Source organism: Megalopta genalis, chromosome 15 (genome assembly GCF_051020955.1).
Source record: "Megalopta genalis isolate 19385.01 chromosome 15, iyMegGena1_principal, whole genome shotgun sequence".
Lineage (NCBI taxonomy): Eukaryota > Metazoa > Arthropoda > Insecta > Hymenoptera > Halictidae > Megalopta > Megalopta genalis.
This window is the reverse complement of record NC_135027.1, coordinates 2,729,073-2,755,692: the sequence shown is the minus strand read 5'-3', so window position 1 is coordinate 2,755,692 and position 26,620 is coordinate 2,729,073. Positions and strand designations below refer to the sequence as shown.

The following is a 26,620-nucleotide window of genomic DNA, read 5'->3' as shown; positions in this document are numbered from 1 at the left end:
ACCTTTTAGACCTGACGCGCCACTATAGTGGCTTGCTCTAGTAGCTCACTCGCTCATCGTTTGAACCAAATAATCGTCTTCATATGCATTGTTTCACACTTCTTTTGTCTTCGCATCGATTTACAACAGTCTACAGGGTGTCCCAAAAATGTCTCGCAATCCGGGAATGGCTGGTTCCTCGGATCATTTGAAGCAACTTCTTCCTTTACAAAAATGTTCTCCGAGGCATAGTTAACGAGTTATTAACGAAAAACAGTGACCAAATAAGAATCGAGTACGGCTGACGCGAGGCGGCCCAGCCAACCAGCGCACGAAGTCCAGTTCCGCTCATTGGCTCGATCGCCTCGCGCCAGCCGAGCTCGCCTCTCATTGGTCCCTGTTTTTCGTTAATAACTCGTTAACGGTGCCTCGGAGAACATTTTTGTAAAGGAAAAAGTTGCTTCAAATGGCCTGAGGAATCCACCACTTTCGGATTGCGAGGCATTTTTGGGACACCCTGTATATACAGACAGAATATACAGTATCAGACTCTGTACAGTACATATCGGACTCTGCTGTCCAGAGAAATAGCCTTGCGCAGAATTCAGCCGTACCTAAAAGGTTAAGCCGTTGAACCTGCTCCGATTCAGAAAGGTTCCGCTAATGACGCAAATGGGTTTATCCGGGCGATTATTCGATTACGAGGCGCCGAGCTTACCGGCAACTAGGACAGCGGTGCAGCAGCATGTGGGAATATAATTGAATGAAATGTTGTTGCAGCCAAGTTCCGGAGGCGAAGGGAGATAGTTTCGGGCCGGACGTTTGGGAGGGCAGTCACGCAGCGATCGTTCCGACGAAATCAACGATCCCGGGCCGTTACAAATGATCTTACGGCGATCCGTAGCTGGCCCGATTCTTTCAACGGCGTGTAACCAAGACGACGCGCCGTTGTGGATGAACCCGGCGCGGTGCGGCGCGGCGGCGGGTTCGCTTCTGCATACATACCTAGGCTAGGATCCTGGCGCACACAGTCGAAGTGGTGCCCGTGTACACACTTGGACACGACACGCCTACCTAACGCCGCGACTGCGGCGGAACGCGGCCAGAGAGTTGCCTCGCACCGGTAAATAATGCAAGCCGGGGTAATGGCGCTATCTCTGCGCATCTTTTATTAAACGTTCGCTTCGCCGGCCCCCTCCGCGGCCCCGCGCACCCCCTACCCACCGGCTCGACACCATCCTGCTTCAGCCACCTACCCGCTGCGAACCACCCGAGCTCGAACCCACGCCAACCCCCTCGGCGGGCCGGGTCGGGTCGGGTTATTGCCACCCTGACTGCTCTCTTCTTCGCGGAACGCGAGCCTCGGGTTGGTTACAAGGCCGAGCGATGCCTGGCCATGGCTCATTGTACTCCCCGGTCAGGCTTGTCGACATCCCCTGATCCTCGTGTCCCGACGCCATCGGAGTTTTTAACCGGAAGTCGCGCCCGTCGACGACAAATGAGCTGGAATATTGTTCGCGCGACGAGTTCGCATCGCGAGATCATACGGGGCCCGGTTTTAATCGGTCCGTCGCGGAACCTCGAATTTATCGGGACTGTTTTGGGTAATGGGACTGTTTCTTGGATGCGCTGATGGACTTTATTTACCCTTAACTGAAGATAAGGAAGTCCGAGAGACTTTATAGTAAATATTATTAGTGCTTATATATATTATTATTGATTTATTATTGGTATTATTATTGATTTATTATTGGTATTATTATTGACTGATTATTGATATTATTATTGATATTATTCTTGGTATTATTATTGATATTATTCTTGATATTATTTTTGGTATTATTATTGATATTATTCTTGGTATTATTATTGATATTATTATTGATATTATTCTTGGTATTATTATTGATATTATTATTGATTTATTATTGATATTATTATTGAGATATTATTATTGATTTATTATTGATATTATTATTGATTTATTCTTGATATTATTGTTGATATTATTATCAATATTATTATTCTACTATAAGTGAACCTACATATTATTATTTCGAGCACCGTCGAGCACCCCAACGCGAGCAGTACGTGTTACACTTAATTTTGATGTGAGAATTCATTTGGCATTCATTTTATGAGCGATATATTTTAGTCGTTGCAAATTCGGATGTTCACACTTAAGGGTTAATTTGGACGATAAATCGTGTTGCACGTACATTGGCTCTGATTTCACTGTTTATTTGGGAAATGGACTCGGATAATGGAGATTCCACTGTGTTTTGAACGCCCGGATACTCTCAGCTTTATAAGGCAACATATACGAAACGCTTTTAGTACTCGAAACAGCCCCCAGTCGTTATTTTACCATGGCTGATCGTGGCAATACATGTCTAGTGATTTTTAAGGAGGATCACAACCTGTAAACGATCGGAATTTAATTTAACGATAAATCTACTACTCGATCGGGTTTTAGTTTATACAATAAATTCTCGTAAACAAAAATGGATATTTTAAAAGAAAATTGTCACAATTGTAACAACAACACAACAACACAATTATAAACAAAATTGGACAGAAGAGATGTGCCTCGTTTTTATAATTGTTCACAATAGGTGACTATAACAATGAATCGTATTTTCTTTTCCCAAATTGTCCATTTTTGTTTGCAAGCTGAAGGAAAATTGCTTCGAGCATTTTTTTGAGTATTTGTCAGGATTTTATCTATTCTTTTATTTTATAATATATTATATTATATTATAATATTACATTTTGTACAGGCAGCATATTCAAAACGTGCACGTTCGGACAGAGAAGTTGATAGCGTTTCTCTCTTCTCGTGATTATATTATTTAAACCAAAACTCGACCAGGTTTCACCCAGCTCATTTGCACTCTGGTTCGGTAGGCCGTGGAACGAGAACAGTAGAGAGATTACTTTCGTCGCGGTGTTTTAATGAGAAAATGGTGGATACGCGTTTCGCGGACGCACGGCTCAAAAAAAGGCTTCTTGACAGAAATTAGGCAGATGCTTGCGCTTTAATTTCTCCTCTGTGGTTTGCATTGTTGAAAGAACGATGTGTAGATTATCACAGAAGATGAAACGAGGGTGTTCTTTCGTTAAAACTGGTTCATTTATGTAGATTATGTTTTAGAGGATACTGAGCTCGTTCAAAGAAACTATCGGATTTTTTGAAATGTTCTAGGATTATTGTAAAAATCAATAATCTAGGATTATTGTAAATTCTCCTAAATTGACGTTCAGATTATGAACAAAAATGGACAATTTGGGAAGAGTGGATGCGATTATTTAAACTTTGCTCCTCGTTTTTATAGTTGTCGACAATGGGTAACTATAAAAACGAGCCGCGAATTGTCCATTTTTGTGTACAATCTGAGTGCCAATTAGGGAGAATTTACAATATTCATTTAGCATAGAACGCACGTCATTACGAATACACTGCGGATTTTCTCGATTCACAGTATTTTCAATCTTCTAGAATTGAGGGCAGTTAAAATGTTTACGAACGTCCAATGACAGTTTCATCCACTTAATTGCAATTTCATAATAAACCTTGTTATTCCGCGCGAAGCTCATCGATTATTTTACAAGCTTCAGAACACTGCTGCAACTTCTTTGGCTGTCTAGAAAATCATCCCCTGTCAATGCTCGTCGATCCACAATGTTTTCTTAACACCAGCTTTACGGAACGCGTCATTTTCAGAATATTTACTCGTATCATTTCTAAAATTCAATAAAATTTCTTGATTCACTATCGCTAAAATTCATCGGAAGAGTTTATTCGATCGATTCGTTTCACTTGAAATATGAGCCGTTTATTTTGAAAGTGGCATAAGTCACTTTACCGTAATGAAAAGTGGTGATTTTTTAATGTTTATACGAAATTATTTATACTGAGAAAAATATCAGTATCCTGAGATAACAAATACAACTAAATCTTCTCGAAAGTTAGCATCCATATTTTTAAACGTGTTAAAACGCAAACCCTTAAAATTTAAGTCGATATATTTAATATATCGACTTAAAAACAAAGTGACTTATGCCACTTTCAAAATAAACGGCTCATATATTCTAATAAAAATCGCTAAAAATCTGGAAAAATACGCGCTCGTTACTTTTCACGAAGCAACCGTAAACCTCGTTGCCATTAGTGCTCCGTAAACCTCGTGTTAAAAAATGTTGCTCGCGACGATCCACGGTTCTCTTGTTGCAGGATCTAGAATCGAAGGTTCGCGATAAGCATCAAAGGGAACGCGATTTATTCGCGTACAGGATCGCGTCCCGGCTCGCTAAATGTAGTTTCTTGGGGCAATAGCGGCGCAACGGGAGCCGCCTTCCATTACCTTAATTCGCGCATTAAGTCGTCGGGAAATTTTCGTTCGGCGACTCGAGTCAGGCTTAGACGGAGAAGACGAAGGCAACGTGATCCGAGTCGGCAGCTACTCGAGCGTGGAAACCCGAAGGGCTGGCGCCGTCGATTTTCGCGGGCGTGCTGATTTCAATTAGCATTATTATTAGAACCGCATCGGCGACAAGGAGAAAGAGAAAGAGAGAGAGAGAGAGAGAGTGAGAGAGACGTAGAGAACGAGAGGGAGACGTCGACGGTCTCCGGCTATCCTCGTCCTCGTTCACGAGCACACACCGAACCGGTGGGCCGCGTTTGAACGCGCAGGTCCCTCACGCATACCTACAACGGGGACAGGGACCACCCCGAGCAACTGACGCTTTGCTAGGGGGTGTTTGAAAGCGGTGAAATCAATGCTTCTGTTTGCACTGTTGAGGTCGAACCGAATTCCGTTCCTGCCTGCCTGCCTGCCTGCCTGCCTCTGCTGATCGCTCGGTGTGTGCGTGCAGCCAGATACAGGAACGCTCGCCGACATATCGCCACGGCTACTGCAACTGCTGCTACCGATGCTGCCTCTGCTAAGGTGAAAGTGCACGTAGACGGCGACGCTCGCAGCCGACCGCCATCGTTCTGCCAATTTCGGTCAAATTCGTATCAACGCCGATCAATTATCCCCGACTCGCGTCGCTCGCCCATCCGTTCTCCTTCCGTCTGGAGAGCGAACGCGTCGCGGCCCCTCTTTTTCCCGGCTGATCAGCACTGTCCCTTTCTACCGATCGCTAAAGAGCACCGTGAACGGTTCTACGAGCAACCGATCACTCCAGATCATCGGCTTTCATTCACGGTTCTCGGAGTTGAGAACCTTGTTGCGCGAATCGAGCAACTCCGCCATTTTAAAAATCGTTCGGCAAATTAAGATATTCGATTTAGCTTCGATTTCTTTGTTCTTGCAAATCTTAGTCGCGGTTCTTATCATGATCTTGCTATTGCGAAATTGAAACAGCACGATGGTGTGGAAATGAATCTTCTTGCAGCTCGTCCTCGGACCAGAATGGACATCGAAAACTGCAAGCGACTGTAATGAATTTTTCTTGAAAATTACGCGTCAAGTTTTCGGAGTACAATAAATTCTCCCCAATTGTTCTTTAGCTTGTAAACAAAAATGGATAATTTGGGAAGAGATAAATACCTTGCGGCTCGATTTTACAGTTGCTGACAGTCGGTAGCTATGGAAACGAGCAGCAAAGCTCGAATAATCGTACAGTGATTTCTCCCTAATTCGCGCTCAGATTGTGCACAAAAATGGACGATTTGGGGAGAGGGGATACGATTGTTCGAGCCTTGCGGCTCGTTTTTATTGTTATCGATTGTCAATAACTATAAAAACGAGACGCAAGGCTCGAATAATCGTATCTTCTCTTCTCAAATTGTTATTTTCCTGCGCAATCTGAGCGCGAATTAGGGAGAAATTATTGTATCTCCTGTTCCCAAATTGTCCATTTTCGTGTACAAGCTAAGCATCAATTAGGGAGAATTTACTGTACACGCTTGTTTCGTAAGTGCCGAAATCTAGGGAGAAACTATCGGATGATTCGCCGCGGTGCGGAATTCATCCCCTCGCGATCAAAGTTTCTACCAGAATCGGGCATGCTGGACCTTCCTTCCCTCGATTTTTAGAATACGCGCGCGTTTCGCGAGTTACAAAATCTCGCCTGTTTCGAGCAGCGGGAGCATCGCTTCCGAAGAATTTAACATAATAATGTCTTATAAATAATAATTCCTCGCGGTCCAAATATTAGCTTGAGTCACGAATAACTTCCGATGCAGCTAGTCACCGTGACGAACAAGTTTTTATAATAAACTAAATTATATAATAAACTAATATTATATATAATAAACTAAATATATATAATATTTTATAATAAACAGTCAAAACTAAATAGACAAGCTTCGAAATAAATAAATTAAAAAAGCAAAAAAAAGAAATAATTAAAAGAAAATAACGAAATAAATCGTCCGAGATGAAACAACGGAAGTTGTTTACGACTCGACCTAATAACTAGCCCCTCGTTAACGGAGCTTGTACCTGTAAACGTAAGGGATCGGATGGTCAATCGGGCGATATTTTTCGAATTTGCGCGTAGAATGGGGGCGGGGGGTGGCTTGTACCCCGAGCGTGGCGCGAGATAAAGTCGGTTCTTACGGGAGCCGGTCGGATCCGGGCGGCTCGGTAGTTAAATCGGATAGCGGGACCGTAGACGGAACAAAAGCCTCCGCGAATCGATCGATTGGCAGCGAGCCGTTATCTTTCGCGTCCGCGCTTCTCTCTTTCCTTGTTCCGCCACGTTCCGCCGGTTGTTTCGCGTGAGAGCGCGCGGTACCGAGGCCGAGAGCACCGGCAGCAGCCCCCGGCCTCTGTCTCGTCCTCGTCGGTTGTCCTCTAACGAGATCACCGGGAGGATTACGGGCATAGAGAGACGGGACGAGAGCGATAGAAAGCCGTCTTCTGTCTTCGAGCACGGGGGGGCCCACCGGTCTCGCCGCGATACGTCGCAAATCGCCGGTGCCCGATTTAATCGCCGGTGATATTCGGCGTGAAGCGTTAATGGCAACCTGGACTTTGAGCGCAAACGTCCGACCCGGCGAGCAATTACCGTAGAACGCCGATTATCTGGACAGCCGGAGGGACGGAGTCGGACCAATTAAGCGGTAATTGTATGCCTGTTCGATTATTTGGTTGAAACGGGCTGCGGCTCTTTAATTGGAGAATTTCTGATTGCGTCGCCGGAACCCGCCGACTTTCGGCCGGAAGATGCGCAATCGCGTTCAAAACTTTGTCGATCGCCCGCCGTTTTCTTTCTTTCTTTTTTTTCAGCATGATTTCGTAGAACGACGTCGCGAGCATCTTTATTTCGGAATCTTGTCTTCGAATCTAATTTACAGTTCATTTCGTGGACGACGATGAAGAGTCCAAGTAAATTGACACGTTAAACGCCAAACCGGTTTCGCCTTCTTCTTTCATTTAGTCCGCGTTATAACTTTCTGCGAAAGCTGCTTTCGGTAATACTCGTTGAAATTTCTTTTGTTAATAAGCAATATTTAGGCACATTCTCTTGCGATCGCTAAATTATTCGAAAAATTTATTTACATAGGAGAATATAATTATTTCTATTTTATATCGCCGGTCACCGGCGACTGACACGGCGCTCAACCTGTTCATGGGGATGTTTCTACCCCGAATTCAGGATTTGTTCATCGTTGACACTTTCATCTAGTTTATAATACAGTTCAATACAGTACGATTCTCCCTAATTGACGCCCAGATTGTACAAAAAGATGGATAATTTTAGAAAAGCAGATACGATTACTCGAGCCTTGCAGCTCGTTTTTATAATCACCGACTGTCAACAACTATAAAAACGAGCCATGAGGCTCGAATAATCGTATCTCCTCTTCCCAAATTGTCCATTTTCCTACACAATCTTCAAGCTTCAATTAGGGAGCATTAATTATATTTTGTAAAACGTTCATCCCCCGAGAATCGAGTCTATTAAACACTGGATCGTTCCGCAACAATCGTTGCACACAGCGTCCAGCTCCAAAAAATTTGTTTCACTGCAGCGCAACGCTTCGAATCCAACCTCAGTAACCACTGCAACATTCCCGGTTACCTCAGAACGCAGCAATTCTAAGTATCCGGAGCGAGCATCGTCGAGCCTGGACTAAACCGACACGCTCCAATCGGAGCCGCGTCGTCTATTCCCTGCGGTTCGATCGACCAATTAACAGATTAAAATTAGTCCTCTCGACCCGCGCCGCCGCCGCGTCCGCGCTCATATTGAATCAACACCCGACTAATTAACCGCCAACAATTAACCAGCGAATGGGATAGCCGGGTCGTTTCGGCGGTGTGCGTACGTGTATTGGGGGGACGGGGGGTGGCATAGAGCGGCAGACAACATCTTTCTCGGGTTAAGTATTTCGGTCGACGCGCAGGTCTATAAATACACGGTTTGTGCTAGCTTTCGGTGTGTATGCGCGAAACGCAGTGGTGACCCTCGGCGTGCTCGCAGACACGGGACCGACAGCTATTGAGCTATTACACGCTTAAGTGGAACAGCCTGACTGCAGTGGCGTGCCTTGCTGCTTTCGGTGCGTGCGACTCCGCGACCTCAAACTGGTAATCCGGCGCGGCACAACGCCGAGAGGACTGCTCTCCTCTCTCTCTCTCTCTCTCTCTCTCTCTCTCTCTATCTCTCTCTCTGTCTCCCTCTCGCTGTTCGAGCTCGGTTGCCGAGTTCGCTGCACCGGAAGTACGAACCCAGAAACCCCGGGACACAAAGGGAATACAAGGCCGAACGGCGGCTAATTGCTGATTTTCACCGGAATTTACAGACCCGCGAGCATCGTGCCGGCAAGACGACGAGGTGACTACGACCGGGGGGGCGGCCACAATCAGAATTTAGATGAGTCGGCCTCGCTTTCCCGTTTTGTGAACGTCCACGGCGTCATTAATTACTGCGGGGGCTTGCGAACGGAAAACGCGGTGCGACGCGCGTTCGATAAACAGGCGTCTTGTCGGCTTTGGGTCTGCTTCGTTTTACGTGCTGCCTCCTTTGCGAGTCGGATCATTCTTGCTGGAATACATTGAAATGTCATTTTTGACGATTTATGCTTCTTCGAGGACTTAACAATGTCGTTCGATAAACGGGCGTATTGAGGGCTGTGCGATAGTATGCTTTGGGTTTACGGTCGTTTCTCTTGGGCGAGTCTTTAATCATTTTACTCGTTAAAAAGTCGATGCTGATGGTTAACGTTAAATGGAAACTTGTCGATGCGATTCAGCAAACATTTTCACCCTTAACCAGTTGGCTGTTGCAATCTCTTCGAAAGTGTGTACTGCAATTATGCTGTATATTTTTGATTCAGTCAATTAAATTCATATGATCGCGCCTAATTATCATTACAAATTTAAAAAATTTACTCTATTGTAAGCTACAAATTAAACTTTTATTTTAAATTTAAATTCGACATTTTTATATATATTTCAAAATATTATTAGTCTACAATAGATTCTATTCAATCAATTAAATTCAATAATGTTTATTCCTAATCATCTTTACAAATTTAAAAACTCATTTAATTATTGTAAACTACAAATTAAATTTATCTTTTAGATTTAAATTCAAAATTCTTGTGATACAGCATAATTACACCGTAATTATATTTTGTATATTTTAGTATATTTTTGATTTTCTTCATATTTCGTATAAATAAAAGACTTTTATAAAATATATAATATAATAAAGGATACGAAACCGTATATCCTGCTTAATCAGTTAGCTGTTTCCGGCGAGTACACTCGTCACGAAGAAATGGCAACATTTCGCGTCACGATTGAACTGTTCAAATAATAAAAGATCTCATCGAGCAAATCTCAACACCGCTACGAAACTCAAAAATTCTATCATACCGCGAAAGACGATCCTCAACTCTCGATTCTCCGGCGGACAAGCTTTCCGACCACGTCGATTCCTCAGCAACAGCCAGCGAGCCTTTTCCCGGTGCAAAACTATTCCGACAAAACGCACGTATCTCAGTTTCAGCCCCCAATTTGCCCGATCGCAATTTACCCCCGGCAGCCGGTGCAGTATCGGGGAACAACGGACGGGGATCGCGCGTGTCGCACGCCGGCATTGATTTTCCGGATTTTTCCGGCGGCTGCGTCACTCGACGTCATCGTTAATTCGCGCCGCTAATGAGCCACGGTCAGGAGACACCGGCCGGCCGGTACTAAGAGTCCCGAGACAGATCGTTAATTAGCGGGCCCCTGCCGCCCCTCCGCCGCCGCGCCGGCAACCGGCGGGTTTCGCGCACAGGTACCGGTGTTCACGCCGTCGAGGCTTAAGCGTCCTCGAGAAAGAATCTTGGGCGGCGCGGCGGAGGCGTTCGCGGCGAGGTTACGCCACTGCCGGAGGTTTCCTCGAAGCGTGGGGCTGTGCGAGTGTCGCGCGGGGGTTGGTTATTTCACGGTCCACTCGCTCCACTCACACCCCTTACAGGCGGCGGCGGTGGCAGCCCCTTTCCAAATCCACCCCTAAGAATTAATTCGAGAGAATCGTCCGGCGGCCGAGCGACAGCCACCTCTTCTGCTTCCACTCGGATCATCTTCCACCCCCCTGTCCCCCTGCTCCCCGTTCCCCACCCTTTACAGGGATCCTTCTTTCTTCTCGTCTCTCCTTTCGCATTACCGTTCGCGTCGATCTTAACTTCCTCCTGACTCCTGGCTTGATAACGCCGCCGTTCCGAAGGGTCGACAGATAAAGGAAAGAGGCCTGAATTCGGCGGCCGGGCGTCCTTAAAAGCGGGGACACGGTTTTTCATTGTTTACGGATGAACGGCCGATAAGACCGGCTAATTTCTCCGCCTGGACGGCCCGTCGATGTTACGCGAACGTCTTATCTGACCGGCCCAGTCAATTAACGGACGCTTCGGATTTCCACCCGCGATTCGCGAACCTCTTGCTCCGTACCGTCCTCGGGATTCAGCAGAATCGTGCGTATCTATCAGAGATGGGACACTCGAAACCTGGAAACCACGAAACCTCTCGAAAATTCGACACTTCGTGCTGTTTTCGTTGTGCGAAAATCTCGATATACTGGTGAATAATAATCTGTGTAAAGAACTTATGAGATTATCGTGACGATATGAATTTATTTTTATTTAGATAATAATAATAATCTAATCGTGTTTGTGTTTAGGCTTTAGACACGTTTTAATTTGTACGATTTTTACGAATCAAATTACAATCGTTTGTACTGAGACAAACATTGAATTATAACGATATTTAATTTTGATCTAATTATAGACGAGTAAATGATTTCATTTTTCGAGAAAGGAATTTGCCACAATTTTAGTTTCGTGTTTCGAGAGTTTCGAGACCTCGCGAAGTGTCGGATTCGAGTTTCGCGAATCGAAAAATCAGTTTTCGACTGATCTTCAGAATCATTTCGTCTCGAATTCCAGCGTCATGTAAACAGCACGAGAATTATAAAATTCTGTCAAGTCTGTGGCGATTCAACTTCCAAATTAACTCTGCGCTGTCACACTCGGTCCAAGATCTCCCACATTTCTTTTTTATCGAAAACGTGATATCGTCACGCGAAGAATGACATTAACGATTAATTGAGCGTGACAGCGAAGGATTGAACTTCGATATTCGACTGCGGATCTCTCCGCGTTTATGGCGACATTCTTACGAAAATATTCTCGATAAAATAGTGACATCTCCAAAAATATTCTTTGCAGTTCACGAACGATACCCAGAAAATTTTCGCGTAATTTCAAAATCATTACGATTTTTAGGATCCGAACGATTAATGTCCGACGAACAGTTCGTCTTCGCAGTTTCGTCGCATCGATCGTGATCACCCGCACGATTTTTCAGAGGGCAGATTAGAGAAAAGCGAGGCCGGCGCGGCAGCAATTATCGCGGTATTTTTCGGCGGGCAAAATGATAACGCGGGCTTAACCGTTCTGCGGCTGACACGTCGACCGCGTCATCCGGAGCGTCGTGCTCATTACGTTGACCGACGTCCGCTGACGATGACAGACGACATCCAACGGGACAGCTCTTCTGGAACGCATCGAGCGATATTTTGCCCGTCGCTTGTCGAAAAGTCATCCATCAGCGGGCCGATGCGATTCTGCGGGATTGCACGGGCCGCCGCCTCCTCTATCCCGCTCAAAACCCACAATTTTTCACTTGGCCCAGCCGCTGCCAAAACCGTTCTCGCTCCCGGGAAGGTTACGGTTAATTGTAGGAGAGAACGGTGTTACTGGCTCGGACAGGCTGGCCCTCTGTTCGCGGTAATTCACGGGATCAGCGAGTCCGTTGGCTTCTAATTTCAGCATCAAAGCGAGGCGCGAGCGATTTTCCGTCGATTGAACGCGAGCCCGCTCTTTCGGGACGACAACAGGAGGCTGTTCCGCGCGGACCGAGCGTGTCCGAGCGAGCACCGCCAGCTCAAAGCGGGGTATATTCTTCGGGTTAATGGCTCGCTTTCTTCTTCCACGAAGAAACGGCCCGGATACCGGCGACAGACGCGCGGAAAAATCGCCCGGACCCCGCGGACTGATCAAGAAAAAACGGACCACGAACGCAATTAGGCTTCTAATCCTAATTCCGCTCCCCCGGCGATGGGGCGCTCCTTCGGCAACGGGAAACTCGGGACGGGAGATTTTTTTTTTTGGAGGCCACTCAATGGGTCTTGTCTTTGGGGGTTGATAATCCCTCGCGTCGCAGCCAAACACTTTGCTTTGTCTCGCGGTGATTGCAATATGGCTGCGAATCCGCGGAGGTTTCTCGTAACTGCTCGATTCGGTACGCTGCGATGTTTTGTTGAAAGCTAGACTTGTTACGAGCATGCCAAATATAATCTACGAAATACGGAGGTTATTCTTTAAAACGGAAATAAAACTACATTTTTCCGTTTGACGACATTTGGTAAAATTAAAGTACACGTTATGATAAGCACAAATTGTTTTTTCTCGGGAAGGAATTTTTCTAAACGATAAAGAACCGCTAACTAACGCGGCTACGACTAAAGATCGTAGCACAAGGGGGATTAACTGTTTGCTATGTCCAGAAAAGTTCTAGCTTAGTAAGAAATAATCCCGAAATAATTTGAATTAGAAAAAGTAATTCTAAAATTGATCCAAAAAGCTTCATCAATAATTAATACCAATCGGAGTTGGAAGCTGTTTTAACTTAGAACCGTGCCGAGTTTTCCTAAAATAGTTTTAGCGATCGATAAACGCACAAACCTCTGCAATCTGGCAGCGGTTGCGTGAAATATAAATTAACGTGCAGCTCTGGTGATCTTTTCTAGTAACTTCCAACGGTTAAAAATGGAAAATCAATCGAGCAGAAAAGTCCATCGACTTCGAAGGAAGTTTCGGGGAGGATTTGCTTCGCGGCGATAAGATTCAGTCGCCAAGGGAAACGTCCGGGTCGAGCAGAGCCGACAGGGCAGTATCCTCGGATAATTGGCGCCATATTGCAAACTAAACGATCGATCTTTCCTCGGGCGGCGCGTATGCTCAGGGATTATCAGTGTGTATTTACTGGCAAAGGCTTACGAGTGTAACGTACGGTATTTATTTTACACAGGAACGTTTCATCGCGTCCCGACGTGGTTCAGTTTTGCGTTCAGCACAAAAAATTGCTGGCTAAATCCTCTCGCGCTCATCCACTCTATCGTCTAGCACGAACATACACACTGTTTCTCGCTCTCACTATTTCTCTCTCTCTCTCTCTCTCTCTCTCTCTCTCTCTGCTGTCCAACTCTGTCCGCCTCGCTCCTCCTCTCTGTCACACTTAGTCGTTAATTTTCACGCACGCCTTAGAGCTACGAGCGTTTTCCCGATAAAATCTACTTCGTTTTACAACGATTCCTCTCTTCGCAGAGACCAACGGAATATGTTACAATGGCGGCGAAAACGTTCGAAGTTTACCCGATCCGTTCGGAGGGAAGTACAGTGCTTTCAACGTTGATTCGACGTTTCTCTCCCTCCCATGCACACGCATACACACAGCCGCACACGCATACGCATAGAAAGGTACACGAGCGAGAGAGATCGCTCGAGAGCGCGCGCGCGCGCGCGCGAACGGGCGTTCTTTTTTTGTTTTTCGTTGCACGCGCATTTCGTTACTCGTCATTGCGGCTCGTTCAAACATCATCGCGGATATTGGATTGAAACGCGAAATAACGGCGAACGCGGTGCTCCGACGGGTTTATACACGGTTACTCCGTCCGTTTAATTTTTTAATTATATCCGGCCCGCTCCGGGGTTTTACGCGCGGCCCTGCAATCGACCGCTTGTTATTCTTCGTTTACGTATCACCGCGTATTTATCTTTCCGCTGGGACGATGGATTCCCCGGCTTCACCCCTTCTATATATACTATCCCGTCGAACCACCCCCGCGAACCATCCCTCCCCTCTCGTCACGTTATTTTCCAACGCCATCCCCCTTCGCGAACGGAATTTAAACGCCCCGACAATATCCTCGAAGAGACGCGCTCGTTTTCTGCACGTCAACCCCGCGTAAACCGATTACCCTATCGAGGCGACCCACGTGCGGGACGATCGACGGCCCGACCCGGCCCGAACAATCGGCCGACACTCTTTTGTACATCGCGCGATAATGCTCGGTCGGGCGCACGCTGCCAGCGAACCCTAGAAACCCGTCGAAAATTCCTCTTTTTGATCTGCGAAAAAAAGCTGCTAAATGCGAAGACCGTTCGGTGTTCCGTATTCGGGACCGTTCGGTTCGAGTATCGTAACAATTCCAAGTTCACATTTCTCTACCCTCGTAATTAGATCCAAATAAAAAGTCGACGAGAAGATACAGAAATTAAATAAACAGTTTCCAAGTCAACCGCGAGAAGCTGAAATTTACTAAAAGAAGTTGTTCAGTTGACTCTGGCACGTAGAAATTAAATAAACATGTATTTCTCAGTTTCTCATAATTTTAACAAGCGGAAAATGATAACTTCTAATGTCTTTGGAGCTTTGTATTTCACTCATTTTCATCGCATATGCGTAAAATATGTTTTCATCAATCTTTTCGAGTAACTCGTGTGAAACCACCCCACAGCGAGTTCACAATACACCCCACTAGATGAGATTAAAAAGAAAAAAGATAACCACCGTCTCGTAAGAAATGCAGAAACGTTGTCGTCGATCTGATGCCAATGAAAATAATGTTCCCGGAATTTCGCGAAGATTTCCAGGTTTTGGTGCGAACCGTGCGACTCGCTCCGTTGACGATTCCACCGTGGAAACGGAACAACGGTGTCTCCGTCCGCGCGACACCGACGCCCCTCCCCCGAGTCGATTACTTTCAACGGGGGTGGGTGGGTTTTCTCTCCTGCCTCGTGTCTCCGGTGGAGCTGTACGGGGCCGAAGGCCGAAGAATACTTTCAATGAATATTTACAATCGTCAGGCACGGTGGCAGAGTGCTCCACGAAAGTTTCCCATGGAGCTCCGGCTGGTTTATACTGTACAGAGGGTGGAAGTGTACCTTCGGGACACGAAAGATTAGAGGATCGCCTTTTAGGCAGGATCCTCGTCTCATAGACACTAGGATCTTCCTTTATAAATAGCGGTTCTCCATCGGACGATCGCCGTGGAACACTCTGCGGACCTCGTCGTCTTCATACGCGTCAACGCAGCCTCCGATTCCATGGTCGGAGCATCAACAGAAGCAACCCCCCCTCCCGTGATTCAGCTCCACCGTACGATCTACCATACCGATCATACCGAAACTTAACATTGCACGTTTAACCCTAGCGAGAGAAACAATATCGTCGTCCCCTAAACGGAAACACCGTCTCGGAAGTACAAAAAAACATAAATACATTCGACGCATTCGCGACGTGAATTAGCATCGTTTTAGGCCCTAAACTTTATGATGCGAGTCACCGAGAGGAATATTCTCGAATATTTTCGAATCGCACAGGAAGTCAAGGGTCTCTTTAGATTGCGTTCGCTGATCGGCATGGACTGGGGCCTGGCACAGACCCAGGCACAGACCCAGACCGTCGGCGACGCATCTCTCAGAGAATATTCCTCCCGACCACCCCCGCCGAGCGATCCCGAAACGAAGAATCGGCAAGAAGTGCACCAGCACACGCACACGCACACGCACACGCACAGGCAGACATCCATCGAGACCCAGACAAACCACGCTGATCACGAGTCCCATACTTCTCCCAATGCGGCGGAGTATCGCTTCGAGGACTACGAAGGCGAAGACGACGTCCGCGAGCGTCGAGATCGCTACGCGTGCGGGTGCGTGTGCGGATGTGGATGCGTGGACAGTGTCAGGCCTGTGGAGGATGGGGTGGACGTGGGCGGTGGTCCGGCGGCGGTTACGGGGGTCGCGGACAGGTGGTGACCGAAGAACGTCGGCCCGGTCGGAGGATAAGGTGGCGCGGCCGGGTGATAATAGCCAGGTGGCGGCGGGGGCACGGGCGGCGGATGATGGACGTGGGCATGGGGATGCGGATGCGTGTGCGGCAGAGGATGCTGATGGGGATGGGTGGCGAACAGGAACGCGGGAGCGTAAGGCGGGGGGTGTGGCGGCGTGGTCGGCACCGTGGGGCTGTTCACGTCGAGGCCAGGGTTCTGCTTCTTCCACTTGGTTCGCCGGTTCTGGAACCAGATTTTCACCTGGGTCTCCGTCAGCGAGAGGGACAGGGCCAGGTTCAGCCGCTCGCAGACCGACAGGTATCTGGTGGTCTTGAACTTGTTCTCCAGAGCGACCAGCTGCTCGTAAGTGAACGCGGTCCTGGCTCTTCTGGGTTTGCCGCCCGTGCTGCCGCCGCCGCCGCTGCCATTCTGCCCGCTCTGGCTCTGGCTCTGGCAACCTTGAGCCTGCACGCTGCTGGACGACGAAGAGGACGACGAGGACTGCCTCTTCTTGCAGTTCGACGACTGCACGTTGCTCGCCGCCGCGCCGTTCTCCCGGTCCGCGCTCGACGACTCCGGATCCGTCACCCTCATCTCCACGTCCTCGTCCTCCTCCTCCTCCTCGGGGTCCTCGTCCATGTCCTCCATCCCCGTGTCCGGCGTGCCCTCCTCGTCCTCCTGGCCGCTGCCACAGGCGAACTCGCCCCGCGAGTCGCCATCTGCAAGCAGTAACCAGACCAGAGATCAGCGGGGACGTCTCGACAAGGAGGATTATCGGGAAAGGAAAGCGATACGGTGTTGTGTGACGAAAATTGATTACGCCACCGGATAAAATTGCGCGGCGGGAGTCCGGTTACTTATAACGGCGCGGTAACCGGAGTAAGGCCGCTGTTTCACACCCCGTTTCACGAGACGCGGAGGAACACGCGCCCCGCGCCTGGGGGAGGGTGCGGCGCCGAGCCGAGCGGAATGGACCATTTGCGGCCCAACGCGGTGGAAAAGTGCGTCGGCTGCGGCGCATTCGCGGATTAGGTGCTTCGGGAACCTGGACGAATGCTTCGATATCGCTGTCGCCGGTTCACAGGATCAAATCGGAGACGCATTGTAGGCGATACTGCGAGCGCTAAAAAAGCCAAGTTGGAATGTCGTTTTAAAAAAACATGTGACAGCTCAAATGCATCTCAAAGTATGCTGACTGTTGATCTGTGCAGGTTAAATTCTGGAACAATGCGACGCTGGCTTAAAAGTGCACCCTGTCTGATCAGTGAAGTACTCAATCTACTTGAGCCCGAAACGCTTCAGACAAGCAGTAAACGAGTTTATTCTTTCCACGTAGGTAACTGCGAAATCTTTGCAGGATAACAATATCCAGAAATTATCATTCGCGGACGGTGAAATACATTCAAGAATTCGTACAGTTCAGTCTTGCTGGAACTGCGATAAGCGGACCTTCGTGAACGACGAACAACAGACGAATCAACGAAACAGAAAAATCACTGGAATTCAAATTTCTCTCCGAGACATGCGGGAACGCCGCAGAATAATTTCACGCGTTACAAAGATCGGCAGACTGCTAATCAGCAATTTAGTCGTTGCCAGACCCGCGGCAGACGTGCACTTTCGGTTTCCCGTCGACCACGACGGTCCTTCGCGACGGTATACGTGGAGCGAAGACAGCGACGCGGCCGTCCGACCGCGGCTACAAACGATTGAAACGTGGCGACCGGCGATCTGTACGCGTCCGGAGAGCGAGGAAGGAGAGGCAGAGAGAGAGAGTGAGAGAGAGAGAGAGAGAGAAAGAGCGGCCAATCGTTCGCTCAATGAGAGAGGAGATTGGAGATTCAATCAGCACGCAGATGTCCCGGGGACAGATATTCCCTGGCTCCGGTCCGTGGAGGTTGGGGCGCCCCTGAGGGGGGCAGGGGGCGGGGTGAGGTGGTGCTGGGGATAGGTTGCCGGATGGATAAAACCAGCGACAGAAAGAGACAGGTTATCGGGGCGAGATTGAAAGAGACAGACAGAGAGAGAGGACATAGAGTATCGGTGCCGGGAGGATAGAGGAAGCCATAGGGGGTAGCGAAGGGAAAAGACAAGAGAGACGGAGAGAGACAGAAAGATAGAAGCAGAGAGTGAGAGAGTGAAAGAGAGAGAGAGAGAGAGAGAGAGAGAGAGAGAGAGTCGGTGGGACTTTATCCGAATTGCCGTGGCTCGTGGCCCATAGCCCGTAGCCGAGCACTGTGCCTGGGGCTTGGAAGTCCGTAGGGGGCGACGGATCGAGAAGGTTTACGCCGTAATGGGATTTGTATCTCGTTAACGCGCGATCGTTCTTGCCCCGACCGTACAGGCCGCGCCGACCGGCTGCCTTTCTCTTCTTCCACCTTCCGCCTTCCTCTTTCTTCCGACCCCGGACCTCTCGGACATGACCGGCACACCTCGCCGAATTGATTGCTTCTAATTGAATTGCGTAATTTATATTGTTCCGCGCGGCCGACGCGACGCTCCGGCGACCAATTCTCCCGCCGCATCTGTTTTTAGCACCTATTCCTACCGCTGCGCGAGTACATCGAACTTCTATCTAGGATAGAAACGTTTTAAAAAGTGTTTAAATGCGTTTGAAAAAGTTTCAAAAAATTCGTTTTCGAGGGATGGATGTACTTCGGATAAATGCGAGGATACGGAGAACTGGATTAGCGCGAATATTGAGATGGACTATATAGATCTTCAGAAGATTAGACAAGGATCGTCCAAACTGATTGTCCACCTGATCAGTAGTAGAGCCGGTTACCGAGGGATTACCAATAGCCGCGCGTTTGGAATTCTTTTATTTCGTTTCTTAGTAACACGTCTTGTTCGATAAATATAAAGTGAATTATGCCCGAAAACAAATGAACGGCACAGGCATCAGTCAGCAAACGGTAACCGGCTCGGCCACCCAAAATCCTACACTTTGTGTACCAAGGAAATGAATCATCTTCCACTATAAATTGCGCCGGGTTTAGAGAATAGGCCAAACCGCCCATCTAGATTTTCGTCAAACCGATGAATAAACCTAACCAACTCGTGACAGGATCCAATGGCCGGGCAGAGGCCGGGACACATGGTCGGCAGAGGCGTCTCGCGCAATTAACTCGAGACGCGTTCGTAACGAGCCAGCTCTTATCGCGTTTGTCGAGGTTTTATGCCATCGGGCGTCCAGCATTTATCTCGCTTAGATCTTCTTCATTAACCACGGGTTCCGACGGGCTTCTGCGCGACCCAGCCGACCGAGGGTCCGACGGAAACCTCCCCTGGGAGCCTGCTAAGGGTGCACCAGGGGACTCAGGATCGCCGGGGACACTTATTTATTTCGGTTTTGCTCATTAAGCGCAATGACAACGTTCGACGGCGATCTGGGAATCGGTCGGCAAACAGACGTCGACGGAGCGTGCCAGGCGACTTGGATCGAAGCCGAGGAACGTTAATAGAGGGACGAATGATCGAGTGTCGTGAGATCGACGCGGATCCGGTGCAACGTAACCGAGAAAGATAAAGAGGCCCGCCCGCGAACGATGCCGTCGTGATTGATTCAACGGGGACGGAAGCTGCTTCCCCGAAAACTTGGCCGGGCAAAGTGCCGGCTATCTTCGAGATAGCTTCGCGTACTTAATAACGTGTGCGAATCTTTAGGAGCCTGCAAAATGCGACGCGTTACGCGGGATTAACGTACTTTGGGTGGCTCTCTCGAGTAACAGAACTTCCGGACGAGTCGAAGCGTGTCTCGGTTATCAATCGCGATTCAGTGTTCGTTAGTTCTAGCGTTAAGCGAAGAGGACTGAGACTGTTCGACGAAATTCTTGCAATTTTGTTTCAAGTAAACGGCAGCAGCATCTTCGGGCTGGCGAGATTAATAGACGACGGATCGGGCCTAAGGTTATTTAATCTCCGGAAATTCTCCCTAGCAAACGCAACGTTACCCATTGTATCGCCGGCAATTGCCACATCGAGGAAGAACAGAGGCCGTCGAATCCTTATCATGCGGCGCGGGATCCGCGAGACACCGGGCAATTATCATATTATTTCCGCGAGCGGGGAACAATGGCCCGGGAGCGTGCAACAGCAGCGCCGTTTCCCCTAACGAGCGTCCGGCGATACCATCGGCCGTTTCGATAAGAAAAACGCGGGTCTCGGGAAAGGATCCGGCGTTTAACGGTATCTCGTCGCGCGCTCGGTCCCGTGGTAATTACAATTTTTCCAGAAATCTAGCGGAAAATCCGGGGAGCTTTCGAATCGCGGGACCGACGCGGCCGGGGGTTGAGTTTCTCGGGGAACGGAGTTTCGCGGGGGTGGGTTCCGGCGCGGTCGAGCGAGAAAGCAGGATATCGTGGAGGGGGCCGTGCGAGGGGGAGAGCGAGGCGCGACGGCGAGGGAGAGAGAGAAGTCATTATGATGCAGAAGAGCCAATTTTCTGGGCGGCTTGGCGCGATGCGACGCGATACGCCGCGCGCGATGCTGCGCGATTATCATAACAACCGACGATATTATTCCGTCGGCGGATTTGCCGTTCGAGAGGGGCGGAGGGGCAGGGGGAGTCGGAAGGGGGGAGCGACGGAGGACTCGTCGCTGCCAGCAGTCGAAACGGATTTCGCCGGTCGGGCTTCCCGGCTCTGATGCACTTTTAATGGGGAGATGGAAGATGGATGACCGTGGAGTCGTGTAATCCCGATTTCATCGGCGATCGATCCCTCGACCACTGTCACCGGTCCTCTCCACCGTCTGGCTAGGACTCTCTCTCTCTCTCTCTCTCTGATCGTCCAGCTCCGCGAACCTCGAAGAGATAACGCCGCTTCCTCCTCTATTTTTTCGGCCAGAAGAGCGACAGTCGTCGGTTGATTTGGTCCGCGGCAGCCAGCGTCCCGTACCGGGATAAAGGGACGACAATGATGGGGTTCAAGGACTGGTTAACGCAGATTAGCGGAGCAATTTGTCACGCTCCGACAAACCACCCTCACGACCGCCCCCGCCGGCGAACCGACCCACCCCACCGCGCCGCTGGCCCGACAGTGGCTCCTTCGTTCTGTTTCTACGTCGCTTCACAACCCTTCGCTCGATGCTTCTTCCTCGTCGTCTTCCTCTTCGTCCGCCTCTCCTTCTTCCTGCGACTTCTTCTTAGGGGCCCTCTCCGAGCGAGGACCTTATCGGCGACCGGGATATTCCCGCTCTCTTATCTGGCCGCCAGACTCCATTAAATTCGAAAGTCAACTGTGAAATTGGGATCCCGAGCACCCGGCCCGGGATTCGATCATCGCGCGCAGATAAGCTTTCCGCGGCAGATGGCCGGCTACGGATTTCGCGACCGGAATTTCGACGTTCGAGCGACACCGGTCGGAGCTGGAATCGTTTTCTTCCGGGTGTGCGGTGTCCTCGGAATCTGCGTATCACCGAGGCAAGCGCCGATTGTGAACGATCTTTTGATCCGTGTTCAGACCGAGCGGATTTTAGAGGATTCATATTTTTGGTACACGAAGCGAACGAGCTTCGAAGCTCGGGAAATTTTCGCCGGCACCTGTGTCAGAGGTAAGAGCGAACGGTACATGAAAATAGTTGCTCTCTGATGCGGTGGATTCCAGAAAAGTGCAGATAAAAGTACTGTGAATAGACTGCAGATTTGTATGCATTCGCGGCGCACGCGAGTTGGCAAAGTACAAAAGAACACGCGTGTTAATTGCGTTTGGAAATGTTTTCGCATCAGTCGGATCGTGAAGGATATTCTGCTGAACTATGGAAATGTTCACTCTTCTTATGATTATCGTAAAATAATTTACACAGTTCTGCATTCGTTGAATAATCCATAATCTAATAAAAAGTGTCGCTGTTTTGCGAATGTAATTATCTGTTAATGACTTCTCTACACTCCTCTACAACCGAAAGAACGCTCAAACGTTTGAACGTGGTTCGAATAATAGAGATTCCGTCGTCAGCTCTTACAGCTGACAATTAAGAAAAACATGCGTATACAAGGAATGTATCCTGAATCGTTGGCCCTAAACAATTGGAAGCAAACCACAAAGCGCAATTACCTCGCCAGCTAAGCCGCTGACAAAGTTGATCCTAATTTTTCTGTTGTAGCTGCGTGACCAAGATGTCGACGAGCGAGCGGACAGTCGTTCGCGGAACGGAACGGAAGCCGGGACGTCAGGTTCTCGTTTCTTTTGATGGAGAAAGACGCGGCGCGACGCGGGGTCGCTAATTAAAACGTTCTACCAGGGAAAGAAAAAGAGAGAGAGAGAGTAAGAGAGAGGCTAAGAGAGTGAGTGAGAGAAAGAGAGAGAGAGAGAGAGTGCGCCGTGTACCGGCGCAACGTTTAAGCAGATCAGAGGCCGTTGCGAGTGGCCCTCGAGCTTGCAAAAGCGGACCCTCTCGTCCCCGTGTTCTCTGTAACGCCGTCTACATCATCGCTTTTGTAGGAATCCCCTAACAAACGCAAATAACTCCGAAATCGCGGGTAGATCATGGAACGGGAGGCGATCCTTCCGACCCGTCTAAACTTAGAACGAGGAAGAAGAAGCGAGAGGGGATCGGGGTGGCGGACGAGAAGGAGGATCGACGGGACGCGAAAAAATATCGTTCAAGATCACGGGACCTCGGTAGAGGCCCATATGGCGGCCCGATCTCGTCCGAAGAAAAAGACAGGGACCGTGTTTTGGCGGCCGGTTACGACGTCGGAAGACTTCGCGAAGCAAGCAGGAAGCAATAAAGATGCGTGCCACGGGTTTTGGCAAGAACAAGCTCGAGGATTAGAGGATTTAGCGGACCAGAGCCAGAGATAGAGAGAGAGAGAGAGAGAGAGAGAAACGGAGAGATAGATAGATAGAGAGAGCGAGCGAGAGACAGAACAGTTTCCGAACCGCGTATTCTAGGAGATTAATCGGCCGTTGCGGCGAGATCAACGACGATTACTCGATTACGCTGCTTCTGCTGGCGTCTCGCGAAATTGGCAGACAAGGAGAGCCTTCTCCGTGTACGTCACACTATCTTGAATACCGGCGGACTATTAAAAGAGGTTGTTAACGGATGGTTCGTGAAACTTTGTTCTAAGAACGTTTGCCGCTGCGATCCGTAATCGTGACTCATCGGATCTGAGGCGCAACACGACATGCATGAGACCCGCGTGAGAATGCAGTCCGAGGGTTGCTGTTTCCGTCGTGCACAATGTATCTGACCAATTAAACCGGGAAACCTAAGCTTTCTCGCATAAATCGCGTCGATTTCCGACGAGTTCCCCCTCGTCGACTTTAAGACTAAAATTAATGCTGTTCGCATGCACCTTTAATCGTCGATGAATGAAATTCTTGATTTCGCGGCTCGAATAAAGAATACTCTTGGCTTTGGATAAAGAAATTCATTAGGGTTTTTGATTCATGGAGACACGACACGGCCATTGGTTTCTGAATTCGTAGACTCTTCGAATGATCTTTGACACTCCTTTGCATTCGAAACTGTATATTGCTCTTTTTGAATGTACAATGTGGCTCTAAATGCAACGAATCGACAGTATAGCATCTTCAAATGTATTGGAAGAAGTTTCTACAAAAATCTAACGCAAACAGGATACAAACACGTTTCGATTGCGGCGATACGGCACGACTTGTGGAATGACATAACAAGTTTCTGTGGATCTCCAGACGATCCGTGACAATTAATTCATATCTCAACGCGAACGTCTTCTAAAAATTTACACGGCTAAAATTTAGAGAGGCTCGATCGAGTTAACACCTAGCACACGAAATTGGAAGCTCGTCTGACCACGTTCAGCATGTCTGCACCTGCTCGGCAGGCTTTGCAGACGCAGGTCCCATGGGCACGGGACTCGGATACGCTCAATCGGCATTCAAGTGAAAGGGGTCCACGTGAACTACCAATTCTGCTCGCGAAAGTGGACAGTTATGGTGGTTTGCGGTAGCCGACTTTTACGTGTTGCGAGACAAATAAGGCGCGAGCCGCGGACAAGTTAGTCGAATTGCACCGTCGTCAGGAGCTGCAGAGACAACTCGCTGGCCAGAAAATTCGTCTCATTGTTCAGCGAAACGAACCCCTTGACTGCGTAGACAATTCGAGGAACTCGGATTCTAACGTAAGGGGAAAATAGCCTTTGATTCACAGCACAAGGTCAATCAATTTCACTGATAAAGCCGTAGATATTACTCTTCTCAGAGACAGATAGCTAAGACCCGAGGTATCCGATAGCGGCTATCCTCCCCTGATCTCGTCTCGCGTGCCATGCATCTTGGCGCACGTCCGTATTCACTGCTCGATTGTCGCGTTACGAGCTCGATCGCTCGGCAGTCAAAGGGTTGATCGTCGGAAGCTGTGATCGGGAAACGATTAGGACAGTCGGAGTCACCTTCGTGGACGCTATCGGCCCGCCGATGCCGGCGATGCTGGACGGTACTGTGCACGACCCGTCCGCCGGTGAACTTGTTCGGGTCGAGGATATTCTCGACGGAGAAGGCGAGACACCTCTTCTTGGCTTGCACGGTGCTGGCGGTGGTGGTGATGCTGCTGGTCGCGGTTCCGGTGGTTCGTGCCGCGTTACCGGAAGTGCACACGGTCATCACGGTGGAGGCGGCTGCGGCCGCGGCTGCGGCGTGTGCGGATATATACACGGGAGTCCCGTGGCCAGTCGGCTGGCCACCGCTCTGAACACAGGAGAAAGGGTGCACGCCGCGGCTCGCGAAGGGATTCAGGAACTGCTCGGACCCCGTGCCCCTCGAGGAGGGCGCGGTGAGGTCCACGGGACTGCTGGGGTTGCTCTCGTCGACCTCGTCGCGGCAGACGTCGACCTCGACGTCCTCGTCCTCCTGGTAATTCCCGTTCCGACTGCCCGGATGCACTTCTTCCTCCTCCTCCTCCTGCTCCTCCTCGTCCTCCTCGTCCTCGACGTTTCTTCTCGGCGTGACATTCCTCTCGGCGTCGTCCTCTTCCTCCTCGTCCTGCTCCTCCTCCTCCTCGATCTCCGCGTCGACCTGCTTCTCCCGCAGCCCGGTCTGCGAGTCCATCTCGTGGAACTGGTCCTTGTCGATGGCACGCAGGATCGGAGAGGTCGGGGGTGAATGCTGCTGCTGCTGCTGTTGTTGTTGTTGTTGTTGTTGCTGCTGCTGCTGCTGCTGCTGGCGCACGCTGTCGTACCGCACAAAAGGCTCGCCCGTGCGTACGTGGAGCAACACGTGCCTCCTTTCTTGAGGCGGCAGCGGCAGCCCCGCTCGCATCTCCGGTTCCTCCCGCGGTAAAACGACCGGCCCTAAGGGCGACACGGTCCTGCCTTCCTGCATCCTCCACATAACAGCCCCGGGCTCTGTCTTTACCTGACACCGCGAAGCTTCATTCCCGATAACCGAAACGCACTGTCCCACCCCTCCCCGTCGCACCGATGTCCACGATCCCCGGTCAGAAAGGTTCCATTCTCGGCTACATCACGGACACTTCGGCACTCTATGGTCGATCATCGCACTGCTTGTCGGAATCCTGTGGGGCACAACCGAGTCGTCCTACGAGGCACCGACGGTCGACGCAGCGGCGAGCAGTCGACTGGCGTTCACGAAAGTCGCTACAATGCCGGGTTCCGTTCACTGAACCGGTCGGACACACTGGGACAACAAACAGAGCCGTTCACCGGGTCAAGAGAGATCAGCGTGGTCGCGCGATTAGCAGTGTCTTTGGTAGACAGACGCGGCGGCGCGCGTCCCGTAAAACCTGCTCTCGGGACCTCCACGTAGAGCCATGGTGGCTGAATAGGTGGTATATCGGCGTATTATTAGTACCGAGGAGCCGACGTACGACCGTAGTCACAGTGGAAAACGGTGGTGGCCGACCGGCTAGGTGGGAGCGGGGGGAACGCCCACTCGAGGCGTGGCCCGGCACGACCCGCTTACCAGGAACCTCCGGCCGCGGCGCTGTGGGCGTGGCCACGCGATCCTCGCCGGGGGTTGCGCGCACACACGTGCTACCCTCTTGTCCGTGGCGCGCGCGGACGTACACGATCACGAAGATGCACCCAGACAGAGGGAGCGGGCTGAATGGACGGGCACGAACACGAAACGGAGCCGCGTGCAGACGTTTCGCGGCCCCACGAGCGAGCTTTCGCCAGATACTCGGGTATGTACACACAGAGTCTACCTTTTCCTCCCTCTGCTCGACTCCGCGCGGTCCACCCCCGCCTGCCTTCCACTCGCCACCCCTCCCCCGGCCGGTTAAAGTGGTTTGTCTTTGATTTAACCACCACCGCCGCCACCGACGCAGCCGACGCAGCCGCCGCCGTTGC

The 26,620-nt window shown here is 49.8% G+C and overlaps 1 protein-coding gene across 1 annotated transcript; it reads right to left on the bottom strand.

The window, feature by feature from the left end:
- Window positions 1-13,482: 13,482 nt before the first annotated feature.
- LOC117228642 (uncharacterized) lies at window positions 13,483-26,419 on the bottom strand. Its single transcript, XM_033484501.2, has 2 exons — window positions 24,704-26,419; window positions 13,483-17,042 (listed from the first exon to the last, which is right to left on the bottom strand). Exons 1-2 carry the CDS (start codon window positions 25,638-25,640, stop codon window positions 16,192-16,194), a joined length of 1,788 nt encoding a protein of 595 aa, XP_033340392.1. The 5' UTR covers window positions 25,641-26,419; the 3' UTR covers window positions 13,483-16,191.
- Between the last annotated feature and the right edge of the window lie 201 nt (window positions 26,420-26,620).